General features: G+C 55.8%; 6 protein-coding genes across 6 annotated transcripts; 2 read left to right on the top strand and 4 right to left on the bottom strand.

Annotated features, from left to right (window-relative positions):
• Positions 1-113: 113 nt before the first annotated feature.
• Positions 114-2,200, top strand: GUITHDRAFT_121665 (hypothetical protein; the record flags this gene model as incomplete). Its single annotated transcript, XM_005819094.1, has 4 exons — positions 114-1,097; positions 1,381-1,628; positions 1,675-1,974; positions 2,080-2,200. 4 exons carry the CDS (start codon positions 114-116, stop codon positions 2,198-2,200), a joined length of 1,653 nt encoding a protein of 550 aa, XP_005819151.1.
• A 155-nt stretch (positions 2,201-2,355) lies between these two features.
• On the bottom strand, positions 2,356-3,992 carry GUITHDRAFT_121664 (hypothetical protein; the record flags this gene model as incomplete). Its single annotated transcript, XM_005819093.1, has 4 exons — positions 2,356-2,417; positions 2,571-2,610; positions 2,694-2,775; positions 2,827-3,992. 4 exons carry the CDS (start codon positions 3,990-3,992, stop codon positions 2,356-2,358), a joined length of 1,350 nt encoding a protein of 449 aa, XP_005819150.1.
• Positions 3,993-7,496: 3,504 nt separating this feature from the next.
• GUITHDRAFT_121663 (hypothetical protein) lies at positions 7,497-10,808 on the bottom strand (the record flags this gene model as incomplete). The annotated part of the gene is made up of 8 exons (XM_005819092.1): positions 7,497-7,544; positions 7,703-7,745; positions 7,829-7,993; positions 8,045-8,122; positions 8,201-9,191; positions 9,253-9,520; positions 9,574-10,640; positions 10,724-10,808. The coding sequence occupies 8 exons, from the start codon at positions 10,806-10,808 to the stop codon at positions 7,497-7,499; spliced, it is 2,745 nt and encodes a 914-aa protein (XP_005819149.1).
• Positions 10,809-11,551: 743 nt separating this feature from the next.
• Positions 11,552-14,940, top strand: GUITHDRAFT_166756 (hypothetical protein; the record flags this gene model as incomplete). Its single annotated transcript, XM_005819091.1, has 14 exons — positions 11,552-11,596; positions 11,663-11,722; positions 11,804-11,946; positions 12,102-12,210; positions 12,321-12,377; positions 12,418-12,476; positions 12,706-12,793; positions 12,837-12,908; positions 13,033-13,094; positions 13,182-13,267; positions 13,316-13,394; positions 13,438-13,567; positions 13,873-14,004; positions 14,091-14,940. 14 exons carry the CDS (start codon positions 11,552-11,554, stop codon positions 14,436-14,438), a joined length of 1,470 nt encoding a protein of 489 aa, XP_005819148.1. The 3' UTR covers positions 14,439-14,940.
• Positions 14,941-15,088: 148 nt separating this feature from the next.
• On the bottom strand, positions 15,089-18,822 carry GUITHDRAFT_148805 (hypothetical protein; the record flags this gene model as incomplete). The annotated part of the gene is made up of 16 exons (XM_005819090.1): positions 15,089-15,196; positions 15,283-15,348; positions 15,414-15,585; positions 15,630-15,817; positions 15,863-15,988; positions 16,046-16,154; positions 16,201-16,265; positions 16,398-17,186; positions 17,245-17,353; positions 17,381-17,463; positions 17,512-17,572; positions 17,705-18,168; positions 18,228-18,354; positions 18,385-18,449; positions 18,570-18,716; positions 18,778-18,822. 16 exons carry the CDS (start codon positions 18,820-18,822, stop codon positions 15,089-15,091), a joined length of 2,724 nt encoding a protein of 907 aa, XP_005819147.1.
• A 642-nt stretch (positions 18,823-19,464) lies between these two features.
• On the bottom strand, positions 19,465-20,234 carry GUITHDRAFT_148804 (hypothetical protein; the record flags this gene model as incomplete). Its single annotated transcript, XM_005819089.1, has 3 exons — positions 19,465-19,605; positions 19,732-19,918; positions 19,954-20,234. 3 exons carry the CDS (start codon positions 20,232-20,234, stop codon positions 19,465-19,467), a joined length of 609 nt encoding a protein of 202 aa, XP_005819146.1.
• Positions 20,235-20,981: the final 747 nt, after the last annotated feature.

Raw genomic sequence — 20,981 nt, 5'->3', positions numbered from 1 at the left:
GAGGGAGAGGGGGAGGGGGAGGGGGAGGGGGAGGGGGAGGGAGAGGGAGAGGGAGAGGGAGGAGAGGGAGAGGGAGAGGGAGAGGGAGAGGCTCTCAACTTGCCTCTTCCTTAATGGAGTGGAGAGCTAGTCAGGATGTGATTGAACCGCCGGTGAGGACGGGGACGTCGAGCAAGAGGCTAAAGGAGGAGCTGCTGCTGTTGGCTCGTCAAAGCAGACCGGACGAGGTTCTCCTCCTGCTTGAACGTGTCCCAACGGCTGGTGATGCTCTCCGCCTCTTGAAGGATGTGGAAGAAGAACTTCACCGAAGGGGCCAGACTGACGCTGCCGCCACCATCTCCTCTCTCTGTCCTGTCGCTCCTCATGCCGGAGCGGTGCGAGGGAGGAAGGAAGAAGTGCGAAGGAGGAAGGAGGCCTTGGCCACGCTCAAGATCTGCATCAAGCGAGCGGAGGGCCTTGCGGTGAAGGACGGGCTGACGGGGAGCTCAGATCCCTTCTGTGAGATGCTGCTCAAGGACGGGACGACGGGGAGGAGGAGAGTTGTCTCCCAGCACGTCACGAGCCGGAAGATGCGAACGCTGAACCCCGTGTGGGAGGAGACGTTCCTGATGGACCTCTTCTCGCCTGACTCCGAGCTCGAGCTCCTCGTCTACGACTGGGACGAGGACGGGAACGACTTCATCGGGGGAGTGACCCTCGACCTCTCCCTCAAGCTGCGTGACATGCTGCGAGAGCGAGAAGAGATTGTCAGAAGCAACATGAAGCTAGCACAGGAGGCCGCAGCTCCCTCCCTCTCCTCCTTCTCCCTCCACCACTCCTCCCTCTCCTCCTCCTTCGCCGGCAGGACGCTCAACATGGCCAGCACTTGTCGCCCTCCGCTGCGATCTGCAGGCATCGCTGAAGTTTCCCGTCAGCCCCTTCAGCTCCGAACGTCGTTGGTTGCAGGGAAGATCGAAGAGCATGCAACAACGCTGCTGCCTCGAAGCAGTGAGAGGCAGGAGGGTCAGGAGGGGCAGGAGGGGCAGGAGGGGCAGGAGGGGCAGGAGGGGCAGGAGGGGCAGGGTGTCTTGTTCTTCTCTACCTCACTTCGGCTTCACGTGAGTTCGGCTGGGATCTCATCATCTGATGTCGTCTGATCTTGTCGTGTCATCTGATGTCGTCTGATCTTGTGGTGTCATCTGATGTCGTCTGATCTTGTCGCGTCATCTGATGTCGTCTGATCTTGTGGTGTCATCTGATGTCGTCTGATCTTGTGGTGTCATCTGATGTCGTCTGATCTTGTGGTGTCATCTGATGTCGTCTGATCTTGTGGTGTCATCTGATGTCGTCTGATCTTGTGGTGTCATCTGATGTCGTCTGATCTTGTCGTGTGGTCGGCAGGAAGAAACTCTGAGCGTCGCTCGCCAGCAGCTCTACCCCCGACAAGGCTTCGAGCGCGTGACGTCAGACGCGCGCAAGTGGGAAGAGGAAGAGTTTCTGTACAGCAGGAGCAAGCAAGACGCGCTCTTCTACAAGACGAGGAGGCTCACAAGCGACGTGCTGTGGCCGACAGACAAGCAGCAGCTCACATTTCCCTACGAGACGATGATGCGAGAGAGGAGGAGAAGCGTAGAGCAGCAGCAGCTCAGGTCTCTCCCTTGCTTCCCCTGACACCCTCCTGACGTTCTCTGTCAGTTACTTTGGGCGGCGGGAGGAGGACGAGAAGGAGGAGCACCGCAAAGCTTTCTTCCTCTACTTCAACCAGGGCAAGCGGTACTTCGCTCGTCGCGCCCTGAGAGAGGCGACGGAGCAGCTGGAGAAGGCGTTGAGCATCGCCGAGGAGCAAGCGATGGCTGCTGAGACTCGCGCCTGCTTCAAGTGGCTCGGCGATGCTTCTCTGCTCGCCGGAAACTTCAGGCGAGCGCGCGAGTACCACCAGAGGTACGAGGAGAAGAGGAAAGAGACCGGATGCGCCAGCAGCTCTGATGACGAGAGGTGAGGAGGAGGAACGAGCTGGACAAGGTGGTTGGAGGAGAGGGAGAGGGAGGGAGGGGGAGGCGGAGAGAGGAAGAGGACCTGAGGAGGTGAAGGCATGAGCAGGTGGTGGGTTGAGCGGGCAAGGGAGAGGCTGGACGAGGCTGACTGGTCTGCTGGAGCCCCACGAGTGAAGATGGAAGACATCCGCGACCTCATCGCTGACGTCAAGAGAGATCCGATCTGAGCTCAGCCTCGTGAGCGAAAAGATGCTTGTTGGTGGGGGAGAAGCCCAAGTAGGCGTTTGTTAAGATAGTGTGCGTAAAGTTCCAAGTCACCTCAGCTCATCCTCTTTCTCGAGAAACTCTTACTGTCTCCTTCTTGTTCCTCCTCCTTCTCTCCTCATTGGGAGCTAGACCCGTCGGCAGGAGCAGCGGATGCGTACAGAATGGAAGCCCAGGCGTCTGCGAGGATGTGAGGGAGAGGGAGAGGAAGGAGAGGTGAAGGAGTGAGGAGAAGAAGGAGTGAGGAGGAGGAGTGAGGAGGAGGAGGAGGAGGAGGAGGAGGAGGAGGAGGAGGAGGAGGAGGAGGAGGAGGAGTCGACGAATTTCTCTCACCATTGGCCCACGTCTTGATCGACTCGTAGATCAACTTCTCCTGCGTCGGTTGCGCCTCAGAGAAGGACGAGGACGAGAATTGCGGAGAGTGGAGGAGTCATCGGGGGAGCGAGCGGCACGTACCTCTCTTCTTAGCAGGACAGCAGCTCGCAGGTGTCTACTCGTCTTCGTTTGTGTCAGCACAATCTCGTCCTCCTCGATGGTCCTGCTCTCATCCGTCAGCTGTCAGCCGCGAGCCGCATGCGCGTGAGCTCACGTGGGGTACATGGCGAGGATGCTGTTGCACGAGGAGATGAGCAGCCGATATGCCCGCCACTCGTTCTCGAGCGTCACGGGGGTAGCGAGAGCCTTGCCGTAGGACCCGAACTCTACAGGAGAGAGCGATTGGATGCGCAGGCTGGCGAGGAGGCCCTGCGGCATCTCGCCATACCTGACGACGTACGTCATGGGGTTGGAGAGATTCAGCTGCTTCATCATCGACTCTCTCGCGCTCGCGTGCATGTCGCTGTTCCTGTCAAGCTGGAACTTCATCAGCACGAAGTTGTTCCCGTTGTTCTGCATCATGAATCCGCGGTTGGCGAGCAGCTCCATGTTAGAGGACATACCGACGCCGATGGAGATGGGAGAGTTCTTGGCCACCTTGTGCAGGGCAGAGAAGACGCAGCGATGCTCCTGGGCGTCGTAGGAGATCTTGACCCCGCTGGCGCCATGGATGAAGCTGTCGGCGAGGGGGCCGAGGACGAGCAGTGGAACCTCTCCCTCTCTCTCCTCCTCTCCCAGCAGCCCGGGAAAGATGCCGCGAGTGGTCACGACCGAGTAAGCCCACTCGAAGGCCTCGTACGTGAAGTCTTCTCTCGTCACATTTTGAGGCTTGTCGACTGCTGCGAGCAGAGGGTCGAAGGCTGGGAGCTTGTGGAGGAGAGGAGCGACGGTCTGCTCGTACTCTTGTCGGACGTTCTTCTTCTTCCTGTCTCGCAGCTCCTTGAACGACGAGGCCTGGAAGTGAAGCATGTCGTCCTCGCTGTAGGACAGCGCGTGGAAGAAGCGAGGAGGGAGCGACTGCAGCCATGGTTTCCAGTGAGAGCTGGAGTCAGCTCTCTCGGAGATGAGGTACAAGCAGATGGCGGTGATCCTTCCGATGGTTGTGTTCTCAATCATGTGCACGACCGGAGAGTGATCGGAGACACGTGTAGGGAAGAGAAGGTTCGCTGGCAGCGAGAGGATCACTTCGCCTGCCTCGATGTCTTCCTTCGCGTGAAGGATTGGACCTGCTTCCCCGTCATCTCTCAGCACCACCTTGCTCACGTTCGCTCCGTTGGCAGCAGCCCACTCGTACACATCAGACCCGTCGCTCGACGTGGCCACAGCAGATGTCAAGACAAAGAGGAGGGCGAGAGCTTGGAGAAGCTTGAGAGAGTCCATGATTGTCACTTGTCAAACTTGATGCAGAGCATTCACTTGTCAACTTTGAATATTCACGCAATGGCTTGCTCCTTCAAGGCATCCTGCAACAACACCATCAACATTCACATCACTAAGCCTGCAAGGCAACAGTATGCGTGATTGACGCTTGTCTGATTCATGCTCCAGTGTCTGATCCTTGCTCACCAGATGCTCCCTCTCTCTCTCCTCCTCCTTCCCTCCTTCTCCTGCTCTCTTACTCTCCTCTCCTCTCCTCCCCGGATCCTCACTTCATGACTGCTCAGCCTACTCATGTCGTGGCATTTGACAGATACTAGGACCTCAATTCCTAGGGCAGCTAGGGCTTGGCTAAGACTTCGAAGCCAGGATCCCAACGGGACCTCGTCCCCTCACTTACCCGGAATGGAACTCGCTCGGAACCCAACTGGCGGCAACTCGGACTGTGACCTGCTCGGAACATGGTCGGAACAGACGTGTAGACTGTGATGGTGTAGGGAGGCTTGTCAGTCTCTCCTGGAGAGAGAGGTGGGAGGGGAGAGGAGGCCGGTAGAGGGTTGAAGGGGACTGGAACAGACTGAGAGGAATCCGGGCAAGATTCTTGAAGGAGGAGGATTGAAGGGAACGTCATATGTGCCTTCAGAAGTAGAACAAAGCAAACCCGCGAGCACAAAAGGCTTCAGTTGAGGAGATATCGAGTTGCGACAGGATGCGCAAGAGAGGTGGAGAAGGTCGCGGAAACAGAAGGAACGAGGAGCCGATGGATGAAGCCACTCAAGCTTGCAGATGGTACAAGCAGGAAGCAGAAAGTAGCAGGAAAGAAGATGATTCTCGATAGATGGACAGGAAACAAGAGATGGCTGCCAGATAGTGAACGACATCGCTGGTGGAGATGAGGATAGAAATGTAGTTCACGTTAACAAAGTGCAGCAGCTCAAGCAAGAACGTCACAGAACCAACTGCGTGTTGACCTAAGAGTGATGTTTGAGCTGTACAAGGAGGGGGAGGGGAGGGAAGAGAGGGAAGAGAGGGAACATTGGAAGATAGGATTAGGGATCAATGTTGCTCGAAACACTCATGTTGAAATTCGAATAGGAGCAGGTTTTTCATTTCAAATGATGAGATGATGAGAATAGTCAAAGATGATTGAAATTCTTGTTGGTTTGATGAGTTGGTGTCTGTAATATTTATTCATCGTGATATTAGTGATGCCTACCTGAAGAGTCTGTTGGAACTAAATTACATAGAAACATGTCCGCATTTGAAGACGCATATCGAATCGTTTTTCCTACTTGCACATTTGAACGTATTGTTTTTGCAGCACAAGTTATTCCGTGCTTGAAGGAGATGTCATGGCGATGACAACGTGCAGATGTTGTCGACTTTGCGGTTGCTCTTGTTCGACCTGCATCTCTTCCTGGCAGCAAGAATGTTTGCCAGCACGAAGTTTGACTGCGTCTGGTCGGCGATGTACTGCTGACTGGGAGGTCCAGCTTCCGTCCAGCTTACGTTGCCAAGGCGCACTGATCTCCTAGAGGCGGGGGGAGGACAAAGCTTCATCGATGGCGTAAACCTAGCAACGAGGACGACCGGTAGGAAGTAGGTGAAACGAGGCGCTTTTGGAACTTGTGGAATGGCTCTCTAGATCGCAACGTTTCGGAGTAGGTAACGTGACAGGGATTGAACCGATGCGAAAGCGAGTCGAAGTCAGAGCCCCCGTTTCATGAAGGAACAACAGCACGAGCGATGAAGAGGTCAGTATTGTCCGTCGACGACGTTGGGAGTCATTGCTGAGGCCGCCGACTTTCACGCTCGCACGATGGAAGTGCAAGGTGTGTATCTTTGAAGGATTCAGCACAAGGTCTTTGAATTCTTGGCTATAGACCATCCGGCACGTCACTGATAGCTGTGAGATAGCTGATAATAGAATTGAAGAGAGGTTGGGAATTGAAACGAGGTAGAGCCCCGGGTGACCACTTCAAACTCACCATTGTCAGTAAACGATATGATATCGCGTCATCAGGCGACAAGGCTTCCTGCTTGATTGTGATATGTTCACTCTTCACCCAGCTTCCCCTAGGCCAAGGCAACAAGACGACCACGATCAAGACCCTGTCTGCCTAGGCATCTCGTCAGAGCACAAAAGTACAGAGTGTTCTTTATATTCTGTACTGCTCAAGCCCTGCCCATAGTTTGGCAGAGCAGTTCTGGTTCAAACGCATTTGGATCAAGGCTCCATCTTGTATTGCATGATACAAGAATGATTGACATGCGGCATCAACAATCTACTTTGACTTACGGTTTTAGTTCATGTATTTACAACATCAATTATACGGTAGAAAAGAAGACGAGAAAGAATACAAGAGACAAACGAGCCTATGAACATAAGGGCTGCTGATCCAGCGATGCGATTCAGGACAAGCCGCATATCTAGAGATGTGAATAGGGTCATGCCAGGACTTGACAATCTAACTTCTTCCTCGCATTCAGTATGTTGTTCAGAACAAAGTTGGTAGGTTTGTCTTGCCTGACAGCATCGATCGAGGAATGAGTCGTCAAGTACCAACTTTCATCGGTTATAGATATCATCGAGGCTATTGGTCTTTGCATGCCAGCAGCCCCGCGCACAGGTTTGAGTGCCATGGTAAGACTGAACTGACGAGCCAGAGCGGGGGAGGGAAATAGGGGAAAGGGAAGCCCACCCTTACAGCTCGTTTGCTCCTGGTCAACATCCGAAAAGACTCCTTTTCATGTACGAGAAGTGAATGTCACGTGGGGACAAGCGGGCCAAGGAGTCGGTCTAATCACCCGCCATGACTGGGCACGTGGCTGTTGAAGGAGGCAGCCGGTGTAGTAAACAGCTCGTGCGAGAACCTCGTGATCGCAGCAGGAGTTACCGTACGGATGTGAACCGTTCCGTTTCAGCAAACAAAAGTTCACAACCTCGTGGCGGTTTTGCTCCTAATCGTTTGCACGTACCTGCCCCCCCCGCCGCCTCTTCTTCTTTCCTTCACCGCCTCCTCTCCCATCACCTGCCACTGCCACGCCATCACGGTCGAACTCTCTTCGACGTCTCCTCGTGTACAATCAGTCCTCCTCTCCCTTCGTCTGTCTCGATGACCATCCAAGCCCGACCTGCTCGATTCATCACCCTCGTGGAGCCTTCCCTCCCCAGCGCTCTCAGCACCAGATCTCCGACGTCCTCCCCGGCGCCTCGCAAGTCTTTCGTGCTGCAAAACATCCTCTCTGCTCGCTGTAAGGTAGAAGCCTTGCGGGAGGAAGCAGAGGACCGTATAATTAGCTGCGGTCACAAGGAGAAGGTTTGAAAGAGCTAGACCTAGTTCAGGATGTACATAGCAGCCTCGATGTGATGTAATATAGTATAAGTGTGAGTGAATAAATAACCCTTGTTTACATCTCAAAGTTGTGAAATTCTTGTTGTATTGATCAAAGTTTACACCCTCCTCCTCCTCCTCCTCCTCCTCCTCCTCTTCCTCCGCTTCCTCCTTATCGTTTGGACTTGCGGATCGAGGCCTTTGTGATATGAGGCTTGCCCTATTGGACAACAATCAGTGCATGGTGATAGGACATGTGTCGAGGGAGGGAGGAGGGGGGTAGATGAAGAGGGTAAACTTGTAGGAAAAGGAGGAGGTGAGGCGAGGGTGCAGGCGAGGCAGGGAGGCAGGGAGGACAGGCGAGGAGGGGAGAGTTACCTTCGGGCCCTTGTTGGCTTCTTTTCTCTTCTGCTCGAGCCTCCTGCACGCATCGTCATCAGACACATGATGCCATAAGGTGAAGGCGAGGGAGAGAAGATGAGGAGAGGGGGTGAGGGAGGGGACGAGGATGTGGATGGGACTAGCCTGCGAAGAGCCTTGGGCATGTTCTTCTCTTTGAGATTCTGTTTCTTCTCTCGCTCCTTCCTGATCTGATCCTTGCTCTTGAGCTCGTCTCTCGGGCCCCGCTTTTCTCCTCCAGCCGCTGCCTCTCCCTTGTTGTGCCTGAACCTGCGCGCTCGTCAGCTCTCAGACGAGGGGGAAGGAGCGGAGGCAGGAGACCTGCGGCTGCGGAAGTCTGGAAGCGACTGATGAACAGAGCTGTCCTCTTCCTCGCCCTCCAGCTGAATCCTCGCCTTGCTGCAGGGACATTCGTGTCAGCACGAGGAGGGAAGCACATCGGGGGGGAGGGGGGGGAAAGCAGGAGGAGCAGCAGACCTTCTCTCCTTCCACTTGTCGTAGAGGCCAAGACGATATCCCTTTTTGATCTTCTTTCCTGCCTCGTTCATCCGCGCCTTCCCGTCTGTCTTGTCCTGCGTCCTGTCAAAGTCCTTGACAAACTTCTTCTTGCGCGAGTCCCATCGCAGCACAGCTCTCTTCTTCAGCAGCGTCCCCTCCTCGTCCGGGTCCATCTCGAAGATCATCTGCTCGATGCTCTGCAGCCTGTCCTTGGCAGCCTCGCGGATGGTCAGCCCCTTCTCAGTGTTGGCGTCAGCCTTCTCTCCCGCCAGCCGGAAGCTCTCCATGTCCCGTCGCTTCGCTTCTTCCATCGCGCTCCTGCTCCTCTTCTTCTTGGGCTCCGAGCTCAGGGCCCTCGGCCTCTCGCGCTTCTGGCTTGCATGGTCCTCGAGGGGAGGAGGCGAGCGGGACTCGACCAGCTCCTCGGAGAGGTCTTGCTTGATCTGCTCGGTCATCGACAGGTACTGCTGCGCTCGCCGACGAGCCTCGACGGCAGAGGAGAACTGAGCTCGCATCTGCTGCGACACTGAGGCCGCCACCTTCTTGGTGCCGTCGTGAACCTCCAGCACCGACTGCTGGGGGCGGAAATGCTGGAGGGCCTTGAGAAACTGACGCCCTTGCCCGGCGACTTCGCACGCGTCAACGTCGGAGAGGAACCAGGGGTGGATCGCATCCTCGTCCATCTCCTTGGCCCTCCGGATCGACTGCGACGAAGGTTTCTCCATCGTCTTCTTGTAGAGCCCCAGCGCTCGCTGAGCGACCGCGAGAGCAGCCGCCAGGTCTGAGTTGTCGTGCAGCAGCCGCTGGACGATCTCCTGACTCTCGTCGAGCAGGGACTGCGGCATCCTACCGTAGAAGGCCTCGAACGAGTTCTCCTCCTCCGACTGGTCCGACGTCTGCAGGGGTCGTCCGAGGAACAGGTGGAGGTCGATCATCAACGCCACGTCCTCCGGGCCCACGAGCGAGTACGCTGCGGCCCTGTCAGCTCTTCTCCTCCACTCACATCCTCCACCCCAACCTCCTCCGCTCACCTGTTCCGCTCCTTCCTGCCCTTGCCGCGCGTCCTACTCGATGGACGAAGAGTTTGGCCTTGCCGGGGAAGTTGTGGTTGATCACATTCTCCAGCAGCGGGATGTCAACGCCGCGAGCAGCCACGTCGGTCACGATGAGGTACTGCGAGAGCTTCGCCCGGAACCTCCCGATGGCGATCTTGCGGGCCGCCGGGTCCATCGCCCCATACAACATGCAGGCCTCAATGCCGACCGATGCGAGGAGAGCATGGACGTACTCGACATGATGCTTGGTGGCGACGAAGATGATGGTTTGATCCCCTGCTTGATCTTGTTCTTCACCAGGTACAGCAGCGCCGCGTCTCTCTCCTCTGCCCTCACGCACAGGAACGCCATTCTCAGCTGATCCGACACCTTCGTCTCCACGTCTAGCCTGACCAGCTCCGGATCCTTGAGCCCTGCTCGAGCGAACTCGGCGAGGGCGGCAGGGAGGGTGGCGGAGAAGAGGAGGGTCTGCCGGTTGTCCGACACCTTCTTCATGATGGCTCGCAGCTCGGCAGCGAACCCCATCTCGAACAGCCGGTCGCACTCGTCGAAGACGATGTACTGCACAGACTGCAGCGTCAGCCCCACCTCCTCCAGGTGATGCAGCAGCCTCCCTGGCGTCGCGATCACCACGTCCGGGTTGTGCGCCAGCGCTGCGAACTGATCCTCCATGCTGTCGCCCCCCACTAGCAGCGCCATCCTCAGCCCCGTGTACTTGCCCAGCTCCTTGCCGAACTTGAGCGTCTGCAGCGCGAGCTCGCGGGTGGGGGAGAGGATGAGTGCGCGGATGCCGACCTTGACCGAGTGCTCCTTGAGCCTCTCGAACATGGGCAGCAGGAAGGCAGCTGTCTTGCCCGACCCTGTGCGGGCCATGGCGACCAGATCGTGACCGCGGAGGACGAGGGGGATGGTTTTCCTCTGGATGGGGGTGGGGACCTTATATCCCTTCATCTTGATTCCTCGGTAGACGGGATAGCTGAAGCCCATGGACTCGAAGCCTCCTGATTTTGACTTCTTCTTCCCCTTCTCCTCCCCTCCCTCCTCTTGCTGAGTCGATGCAATGCTGGGAAAGCTCTGCTTCGAGTCGAACGCATCCTCCTCCACGTCCTCCATCCTCCCTCCAACGTCGTCGCTCTCATCCGCTGAGCTGTTGTTCCCCTGGTGCTCTGTCTCTTCGTCTGTCACACCCTCATCAATGTCCAACTCCTCCTCGACGTCATCTGAATCTCTGTCTTCCTCATCTCTTCTTCCCTTCTTCTTGAAAAACTTCTTTCCCTTTGCAGGAGACTTGCCCTTCTCAAAATTCGCTTTTCCCTTGTTGTGGTCATGGAAATTCTTCTTCTTCTCAAAATCGATCTGGTTTTCTTTCCATGGCTTTCAAACGATCTGTTGCCGCCACTCTTTCCTCCTCTTCCCTTGAATGTGCCTGGATTCTTCCTGACCTTACCCTCTCCCCCAAACTTTCCCTTAGCAGCTCCTCTCCCCTGTTTCTGAGCAGATCCCGACCCTCCTCGCCCTCGTCTCGCCGCCATTGAACTTCTGACCAGAATGACCTGCAACACGAGCCTGTCAGGTTCAAGTCTCTTGCGGTTTCACTCAGCCACGCGTTCCTCTCGGTCCCTTTCACTTGCCCTTTCTTGACCTGCCTGCCTCCCCCTTCCTTCTTCTCGCTGCGCATCCTCACTCCTGCTTCCTCTTCTTTTCTCTCTGTTCTCTCTTATAGTCTCTCCTCTCTCTTCTTCTCTCCTCTCTCTTCTTCTCTCCTCTCTCCTCCTCCCTCTCCTCCTCCCCGACCTGTTGGTCCCCCTCTACACCATTCTTCCCCTCCATCCCACTCTTCACGTGCGCCTGAATATTTTCAAATATTCACAATTATTTCATATATTTCGTGTCAAAGATGATATATTACTATTAAATTTCAATAATTGATTGCAATTGAACCGAAGTGATCCATCCATGTTCCCCTCGCGGAAAAGATAAAATTCCCAAGGTGAGGCGGGCTTGATTTTTCAAGTTTGTAGCGTCACCATGGAAACAGGAGGAATTTATGTAGGACAAACGAAGCGAATGGAGAGGGAGAGGGGAGGGAGAGGCGAAGAGACCGAAGTGAAAGGAGAAGGGAAGGGAGAACATGTCGTGAGGGGATCAGAGGGAGCTAGTCAATGGCATCTCCCGTCAGGGCTCTGGTAGAACATGCAGAGGAAGTGGCTGGAGTCAAGATGTGAAATAGACGAGAAGAGCGAGAAGAGCGACGAGAAAAAGAGGCAACCACACCATGAGCTTCAAGTTGACGGTGACTTCAGATCTGCCAAGTCCTCCGGTGACTCTCGCCATGTCGATCCAGCGATGCGACGAGAGTCTGTCAGCTGTCGATATGTAGAGGCAGGTCCGATTGACGACGCTGGGCATGATTCCTGAAAGGTTCCGACAATACTGCGCACTTCAGGTGAGGAGGGGAGGAGGAGGAGGGGAGGAGGAGGAGGACTATTTGATTGAAGCGTCTTTTGTTCTCCTTGTTGTCAATCAGATACATGCTGGTCCCGGCGATGCTTTCTTCGGCATGCGGGCTTGTTTGTCTTGGCAAGAGACGAAGAGGCAGGAAGTGGAGGAGGCGATAGTGAACCTGTGGGGAGGAGCGAATCACTCGATCCCTTTGCTGTCAGTCCGCAGGTAAGGAATGAGAGGAGAGAGGAGTAGAGGCAAATACCTTCACACCCTTACTGCCCTCATCTCCTCTAGTTGCCCTCTCCCCTTCCCCCTCACCCCTTCCCCCTCTCCCCTCCCCTCCTCTCCTCTCCTGCTGCTCGCTCTGACTTGTCGCTCAGCGGGCTGCATCTTCTCTTGCAGACTTTGTCTCTTCCTCGAGGGTCGGAGGTTCTCATCTCAGCGTTGAACATCCCTGACATCCCCGCGATCCTCGAGCTCCACGGGCTGGTAACAGACGACGAAACAAGTCCATGCTCCTGCTCCTGCTGCTGCTGCTCCTGCTGCTGCTCCTCCCTCTCCTCTTCCCACGTCCTCTTCGATTCTTCACCTTTTCTCAGGTTTGCATCCCCGTCGATCTCTCCATCAACACTCTCCATGTCGACATGCAGCAGCTGGTGAGTCCAACGTGGTTGACCGACCTGACCTGCCCGCCAGCGATCCGCCGTGACCAGCCGATCTCGAATGATCTTCATCGCACATGTTTATGGAGCGAGGTAAGCTGGGGTGTTGTTGATGATGTTGTTATTGTTGTTGTTGTTGTTGTTGATGATGATCAACATGATGATGATGATGATGATGATGATGATGATGATGATGATGATGATGATGATGATGATGATGATGATGATGACGATGATGATGATGATGTATTCACGGTGATGGTGATGATGTAGATGATGAAGACAATCGTGAGAAGGAGGAAGAGATTGAAGATGATGACAGGAACGACATGACGGAGATTGTTCGCATCGCGAGAGAGCATGGTCTCTTCCTTGTCGAGGATTGCGCGGAGGCTCTCGATAGCTCTCAGGTGAGGCCACGTGACCCGCAGCTGCCGTCTGACTCCCGTCAAGTACCAGGGGCATCCGGACGTGGATGTCAGCTTGTTCAGCTTCGGCCCCATCAAGTATGCGACAGCCTTCCAGGTCAGCTCCCCCCTCCCTCCTCCTCCTCCTCCTCCTCCTCCTCCTCCTCTTTCCCTCCTATTATACCACCGCTGCCGCTTCCTTCTTCCTCCTGCTGCTCTTCATTGGCCTGACAAGTTAGCAGGGGGCAATCATGAAAGTGAAGGAGGAGGAGCTCTGCAGGAGGCTGAGGAAGCAACATGCGCGGTGGTCCCTGCGTCTGCTCTCCTCTGCTCTCCTCTGCTCTCCTCTGCTCTCCTTTCCTCTGACTTGTTCTGACCTGAGAGTGTCAAGGTGGTCGGGGCAGAGGACCGTCAGCTACTTCTTCCGATGTCTCAAGTTCTTCATCCTCACTTGCCTGCAACGACCCTTCCCGCTCTGTGCGCTCTCCTCCTCCTCCCTTCCCGTCCCTGTGACCTGGTACCCAGGGCTCATCATATTCATCCTCCGCCTCCTCGGTGTCGACCACCAGAGGCTCTTCGTCGGCCTCGTCCGAAGTTTCGGCAGGTGACAGCAGCAGCTCGCTTCTTCTGCCCCTCACATCCTCTAGGCACGTCTCTCCCCACCATCTCCTCCGCAAAGTCGCTCGAAGGCCCTGCCTCGCCCTCCTCCGCTCCATGCTCGTGAGGATGGAAAGACACTTGAACGGGGGCAACCAAGACAACAGGACGTGCGGCATGGTAACCTCCTCCTGCTGCTCCTGCTGCTCCTGCTGCTCCTGCTGCTCCTGCTCCTGCTCCTGCTCCTGCTCCTGCTCCTGCTCCTGCCTCCTGCCTCCTGCCTCCTGCTCCTGCTCCTGCTCCTGCCTCCTGCCTCCTGCCTCCTGCTCCTGCTCCTGCTCCTGCTCCTGCTCCTGCTCTTGCCTCCTGCCTCCCTGCTCCTGCCTCCTGCCTCCTGCCTCCTGCCTCCTGCCTCCTGCCTCCTGCCTCCCTGCTCCTGCTCCTGCTCCTGCTCCTACTACTTTCTTATCCCTCGTGATTGGCAGAAGATGGTGAAGCTGCTTCAGCCGCTGGTGGGCTCCAACATCCTCCTGCCAGGCCTCGACGCCTCGTCGCACTCCTTCTGGATCTTTCCCATACTCGTCAAGAACCCTCGCTCGCTCGTCACCAAGCTTCAGGTCCCTTGGCTCCTCCGCTCCTCTCCTCTCCTCTCCACTCCTCTTCTCTCCTCTCCCTCGTCTCTTCACACGTGTGGTGAACGCAGGCAGATGGCATCGACGCAAGCACAGGATCTACGCAGATCACACTGGTGAAGAGAACAAGGCGAAGGCGGACCAAAGGAGAGGAGGAGGAAGCTAGAAGCAGGAGAAGAGGAGAGGAAGAGGTGGAAAAAGGGGCAAGAAGGAGGGAAGGGGGAGAGGAGGAGGAGGAGGAGGAGGAGGAGGAGGAGCGGCTGCCGTGCGTGAAGTGGATGATGGAGCATATCATCTTCCTGCCCGTCTCTCGCTATGAGTCGCACGAGAGGCTCAAGCGGATCGCGAGCAGAGTGATGGAGCATGTGCGACCTGAGGCCATGGCGACGATGAGCGACCTGAGGCCATGGCGACGATGAGCGACCTGAGGCCACGGCGACGATGAGCGACCTGAGGCCACGGCGACGATGAGCGACCTGAGGCCATGGCGACGATGAGCGACCTGAGGCCATGGCGACGATGAGCGACCTGAGGCCATGGCGACGATGAGCGACCTGAGGCCATGGCGACGATGAGCGACCTGAGGCCATGGCGACGATGAGCGACCTGAGGCCATGGCGACGATGAGCGACCTGAGGCCATGGCGACGATGAGCGACCTGAGGCCACGGCGACGATAAGCGACCTGAGGCCACGGCGACGATGAGCGACCTGAGGCCACGGCGACGATAAGCGACCTGAGGCCACGGCGACGATGAGCGACCTGAGGCCATGGCGACGATGAGCGACCTGAGGCCACGGCGACGATGAGCGACCTGAGGCCATGGCGACGATGAGCGACCTGAGGCCATGGCGACGATGCGGGGCCGATGTGGCAGGAGAAGGGGGCGATGAAGGAGATTAAAATCCTCAGGGTACCTTGACTTGGTAGTGACCATGCAGCATCGTGGGGGAAGGGGAGGGAGGGAGAGGAAGGCTTGCAGCCGGTGAGTCGAGCAGGAGCAGGGGCAAGAGGAGTTCTCAGCTTGATGACAAAATGGAAACATCATCACACGTTCATTTATTGTCTTCTACTCTACATCCTCACCGTCCCTCACATACCCTAACCTTTTCGCCTTCTCAAACATGTGCAGAAGTTCGTTGGTAGTCTGCTGTGCCTGCGTCATGCCCGACCCTCCCTGCCAGCACCGTCAGGCACCCTCCCCCTCCTCCTCCCGAGTCCCCCTCCCGCCTCCTCCTCTCGCTTCTCTCTCCCCTCTCCTACCGCTCCTTTCTCGTAGCTCTTGGCCAAGTTGATGTCCCTGTCGATCTTGTTGCGGAACTCGATGTGCTGCAGTCACAGCAAGACAGCAGCAGCGTCAGCAGGCGGGCACAGGCCTCGCACAAGAGACTCACATGGAGCTCGGAGTTTCTCCTCCTGTTGTGCATCTTGGCTGACTCCATCTTAAGCTCGTCTGCCATGCGTCGCATCCGCTCCTCTCTGCTCTCGAGCTTTGGCGCGACTTCCTCCTTCCTCTCCTCATCCTGCTTGTTGTCGTCGGAAGATGATGAGACACGCAAGTTCGACCTGCTCCGATCGTCATCGCTCTGGTGCAACATCAAGCAACTCACTGATCGCTGTTGGATCTGACCACTGACGAGGAGGACGAGGAGGAGGACGAGGAGGAGAACGAGGAGGAGTCGACGAGGGTGGCTTCAGTGGAGTAGTGGCGAGTGAAGCTGTCATCGATCATCCCCTTCAGCTGATCTTGTAGCGCCCACCCGTCCATCAGCGTCGTCGAGAAAGTTTGCAGGCTCGACTGCAGACTCTCCGTCACAGCCTCACTCACACTCCCGCGCCTCACCGTCTCTATCATGCTTCTCATCTTTGCTTTCTTTTCACGTTGCAACGTAGGGAACATCCGGCACACCTTGCAGCCCTCCACGCAGTCAAGCTCGTACAGTGCCCTCGCAAGGTGCTCGAACTCCTCCTGCTCTCGCCGTCACTTCCTCCTCTCCCTCCTCCGCTCGTCTCTCTGGTCTCTCACCAGGTCGATCTGCTCGTCCCCGTCCACGTCCGTCTGCTCGATGAAGCTGTCCAGCGTCTCATCCGAGATCTCCTTCCCCATCTTGCGGAAAGCATCCTGGATCTCGTTCCTGCTCCCCGTCAGCCCCTCGCGCCCCGCTGCGTGTGCTACTCTACCGGTCGATCTTGCCGCTCTTGTCCGCGTCCATCACGTCATAGATCTCTCTGAGCTTGGCAGAGAACTGCAACACCCCAGGTCAGGGAGGAAGGAGGTAGGAGCGAGGGCGCAGACAAGGAGGGAGGAGAGGGACCGGGAGAGCAAGAGGTAAGGAGGGAGGGAAAGAAGGTAGTAGGGGATCAGTCAATGTCAATACCTCCATCCCACTCAACCCGCTCAGGGAGCCGAAGAAGGAGGCGTTGGTCGCTTTCAAGGAGGGCACGCGAGCCAGCAGGGACCCAACTTGACTCAGAACGTCTTGAAGATCTTTCTTGGTGTTCGGGCTGTCTATCCCTCCAGCTCCTGGCGCAGCTTCTTGCTTCTTGTGAACTATCTCAATCTTGTTAGCGATCGGTTTGATAGCGCTGCCCCCTTGTGAGACTGTCGACGTCGCTTCCGCCTCCTTCGGCCTGTGATCAAGCATCGTGTGTTCCAACTGCTCCACGAGCTGCTTCAGCATCACCCCAGCTCGCTTCAGATGGCTCTGCTTCAGCTGCGAGCACGTGCACGCCCCGCAAGCGATCAGGTCGTGCGGTCGGGGCCTGTGCTCTAGGATCTCCTGCGACCCGAAGTGATCCCCTCGGCTGTGCATGGAGAGCTTGACGTTGTTCTTCCGCTTCTCCACCCGCCCGCGGAGGATGAAGATGATGGACTCCGTGAGGCTGCCGCTCTTGGAGATTCTGTTGCCGTCGCTGAAGGTCACGATCTCCATGAAGGGCTCGATCGTCTTGAAGTCGAAGTCTGCGTCCTGCGCTTTGATGTAGATCGCTGCGAGGTTGCACACTGGCTCTATGACTTCTTTCATCAGCTGAGCGTAGTTGAGCCTTCGCTTCTCCTCCGCAGCCTTGTCGTCGTCCACGTCCTTCTCCGGTGACCGCTTGCATACCGGACAGGTGGCCGGGCAGCGGTACTTGTTCACCTTGCAAGCGATGTGACAAAACTCCTCCTGCAACACACATCTCTCAGTCGTCCCTCTGCCTTCCTCCAGGCTCCCTCCTCCCCACCATGTCCAGCTCCCCGTTCCCGTCCGAGTCGCAGCTCGCTATCCACTTGTCCAGGCTCTCGCTCGACATGGCATGCCCCATCCGAGCAAACGCGCTATGCAGCTCCGACCTACGCCAGTCACTCCCTCCCTCTCACCGGCAGGTCGGATGGTACCGAGAGAGCGAGTTGGACCCGTCGACGTCGATGGACTTGAACAAGTCTTGCACCTTCTGCGCGAACTGCAACCCAAGGGCTCAGCGTCTGCCCCTGAGAGAAGAGCCGCCCACCTTCTCTGGCGACAGGCCGCTCAGCCTTCCGAAGACAACCATGCTGTTGTTCTCCAGGACGCTGAGGGCAGGAAAGGAATGAGCGAGCACAGACAGCATCGCAGAGGGCTTATAGAGAGAGGCTGTGAACAAGGAGAGAGAGAGACTGTAAAGGAGAGAGGGAGGGAGCAGATTCGGGAGTACTATGACCTACCTGCTTCCTGTCGAGAGCGTCCGCGATATCGAGATCTCATGGCTCGAGATTGTCTGCTCGAGTTTCCTCAGCCGTTGCTCTATTGTGCTTTCACCCTCGTTGTCGTGCACATGATAGAACTTCGTGTTGCGGCGCGCCAGTGCTACCGTCTGCCTTCTTGCCCTCATAGCCGTAGGGTCCGAGGGGGTTCGGTTGAATAGGCTTGACTTGGTCTTGTTCGAGGAGAACTTGGAGTTAGAGGTCGACGATGATGGAGCCAGCGGGCAGCTACACTCATGCTCTGCTACCTGCCTTACCGTCCCCGTGAAACCGCAATCGTACTTGCAAACCACCGACGGACTTCGTACGCTCGTGTCGGATGTTCCCGGCCTGCTGCTCGGAGACGAGAACATCTTCTTGCAGGTTTGACAGTCGGGCTTGCAAGGGATCTTGAGCTTGACCCGCACCATGTGCTCAAACTCCCCCTGCCACCCATGCAGTCCCATCAGCTTCTCCCCCCTCTCGCAGCGTCCATGGCAAGCACCGAGTCGATGTGATCGTCCCGGTTGGTGTCGTAGATGTCCATCAACGCCTCGATCTCCTCCGTGCTCACCCGCTTCCCCATGAACGCAAACGCCCTCGCCAGGTCATTCCTGGATCTCGTCAGCTCGCTGCGTCAGACAGTAGCGGAGTGGCGATACCTCGTGAGGAAGCCGCCTTGATCGGAGTCGAAGCGCTTGAAGGTGAAGGCGATCTTGGATGACAACTGGGGGAGGGAGCGCGAGGAGTCAAGAGCGAGGAGGACAGCGAGCGGGAGGACAAGGAGAGGAGGAGGGGGTCAGTCACGGTGAAGAGTGGACGGGGAGGAGAGGAAGAGGAGACGTACCTCGTCTGTCGGGACGGTAGCGAAATATTTTACGACTTCTGTCTCTGCATCCTCGATGATTTGTTTGGATCCGGAGAGCGTCCGAGTCACTGCCGCAAGGTTCTTTGACAGACCAGCCTGGAGGCTCTTCAGCCTTTCCAAGTTGCTCTGCACCCGAAAGTCACTCGATCATCAAGTCAACATTTCATAGCATGCAAGGAACACATACCATTGGTTGGCCTGCAGGAATGCAAGCAAGGTCTGCGCTGGACATGATTTTCTGTGTGGTTGTTCGTCAACGGAGTTATGGTTGTGTGGGGGATGTTCGCAAGACCGTCAAGACTTGTTGTTGTTGTCGTCTTGTAACAACTTTCCTTCTCCTGTTATAATCGTCCCGACCAATCCGTTTTTCCAAGATTGACTCGCTGACTACCCCACCCACCCCAGTTCTTCTTTGTAAGGACGGGTGGTGGTATCTTCTTGCAGCAGGAGTAAAGATCACCCCTGATCTTCCATTGCCCCCTTTTAGCCCACCCCTCCATATTCCTTTCATCATCCCATGTACCCCTCATTCCTACTTTTCCATATCACCACCCCTGCAGGGACTTGCGCCTCTTCACCCCACCCCTACCCACCTCTTGGCCATTATCCTCTACCCTACCCCCTTCTCTAGGCAACTTTAGCCCCCCTAAAGTTTATTGTAATTCGCTTCCCTTCGGACCCCCTCCGAATCATTCGGAAACTCTTCGACCCCCACCCCCCACCCCAGCATCCTCCCCCACCCGTATATGGTACCAAAAATACCCCCCCCCCCCACCCCGAAAAAACTTCAAGGCAAGTCGTTGAGTACCCCATCATGCAAGAACAATGGCCGATGTATGAAGGCTTGTGTAGCTTCCATAGGAATTATCGCATCTCACACGCGATGTTGCGTGTGTTGTGGAAGGAACACTACGGGGATGCCACCGCTTTCAGGGTTGAGGACGAGGGTGATTTCTGGATCATCTTCCGACAGATCATTGAGGGCAGCCCAGGAAATGTGCCGTATAACACTATTCTGAATGCTTTCAAAGAGAAAACACTTTATGGACTCAAGGTAATCGAGACCGAGGAGATGTTTCGTCTGGGGTGCAAGCTCGATCCTCTTTTCTGTGTGGACATGAACGGTGACCCCGGTGATTACCTGCTGCCCTGCTACTGCATCATGCAAGACGATATCGCGGAGTGTATCTGGGTGAGGCCAGACATGCGGAGACAGGGGCTCGGTCGCCTGTTTGTACAGAAGCTCCGGATCAGGGAGGCATGGAACCCACTGCCCGAGAGCGTCGGGTTCTGGGAGAGCTGCGGTGTAGAGACTGTTGAGAGTCTTTCTTGAAATAAAGAATCGTTTTTATTTTCACACTACTTCGTAACAAGCAACTTTGCAAGATAGTTCTCGACCCCCTTGATGTGACAGAAGTTGGAATTCATGAATGTGATTGCCTTCGTGTAGATCTTGGAGTCCACGGGGATGTTCCTAGACCGGACGAATCTCAGCGCGGCTTTTGTGATCTGCTGATGCAACTCCTCTGGGGAGACCTCGGTGTCATACTCGACAGCACTGAGATAATGGTCGATGTCACCATAGGTGAGCGGGTTTGGGTACGCCGCGCCGAGGGTGAGGTTCTGTGTGGAGGACTGCATCATTCCTTTGATTCTCGCAAGCGCTTCAAGCCCGATATAGAAGCAATTCGAAATTGACTCAAATTCATGAACCTCCTATTACAGGTGGAGTGGGAGTACCCGGTGGTTATACATGAATATATAGTGCAGATAGGGGGTACATATGTGTTACGTGTTATGTTTCCCAGCACAAAATGTAATACGTGAGTACCCCTTAAATTAAGGCTTTAACTCCCGCCCGCGAGAGGCTCATGACTCTGTTTCTGTGGTTTTCATCGGAAGAGCTTAGTGGATAGTAGATGGGTGTTCATCTTTGTGGTAATACATGTTGACTCTCATTCGCGCTTTCTGCGGCTGGCGGCGTTGCAAAAGGTTGTCTTCTTGGAAATCAGAGGAAATGTGGAAAGCAGATGTATGAACAACAGTGTCATCGGTTCATTGATTCAATGCAGTGACTACGAGATTTTAACCTTTATACGTCAAAAGGATTCCACAAGGAATCCCAAATTCCAAAATCACAAATTCGTCTCCTAAACTCGTGATGAGTATTGTACCTCCAGTGGTTAATATTTGCTTGGGTTTGGTTTTTTTATTTTCTTGAAAAAAAATATAAAAAGTGATGAATGCGACAAACTCAAAAGCTGAGTCAGCGAACCAAAACATGATTTTATGCGACACTTAATGCGAAGAAAAGGGATACACAACACGCGAAAAACGTGTGTTCGAGGATTGAAATGGTGTTCTCCACGATCGGAATCTATAGAAGATGCA

This window comes from Guillardia theta (genome assembly GCF_000315625.1).
Source record: "Guillardia theta CCMP2712 unplaced genomic scaffold GUITHscaffold_245, whole genome shotgun sequence".
Taxonomy (NCBI): Eukaryota; class Cryptophyceae; order Pyrenomonadales; family Geminigeraceae; genus Guillardia; species Guillardia theta.
This window is presented reverse-complemented; position numbering and strand designations above follow the sequence as displayed.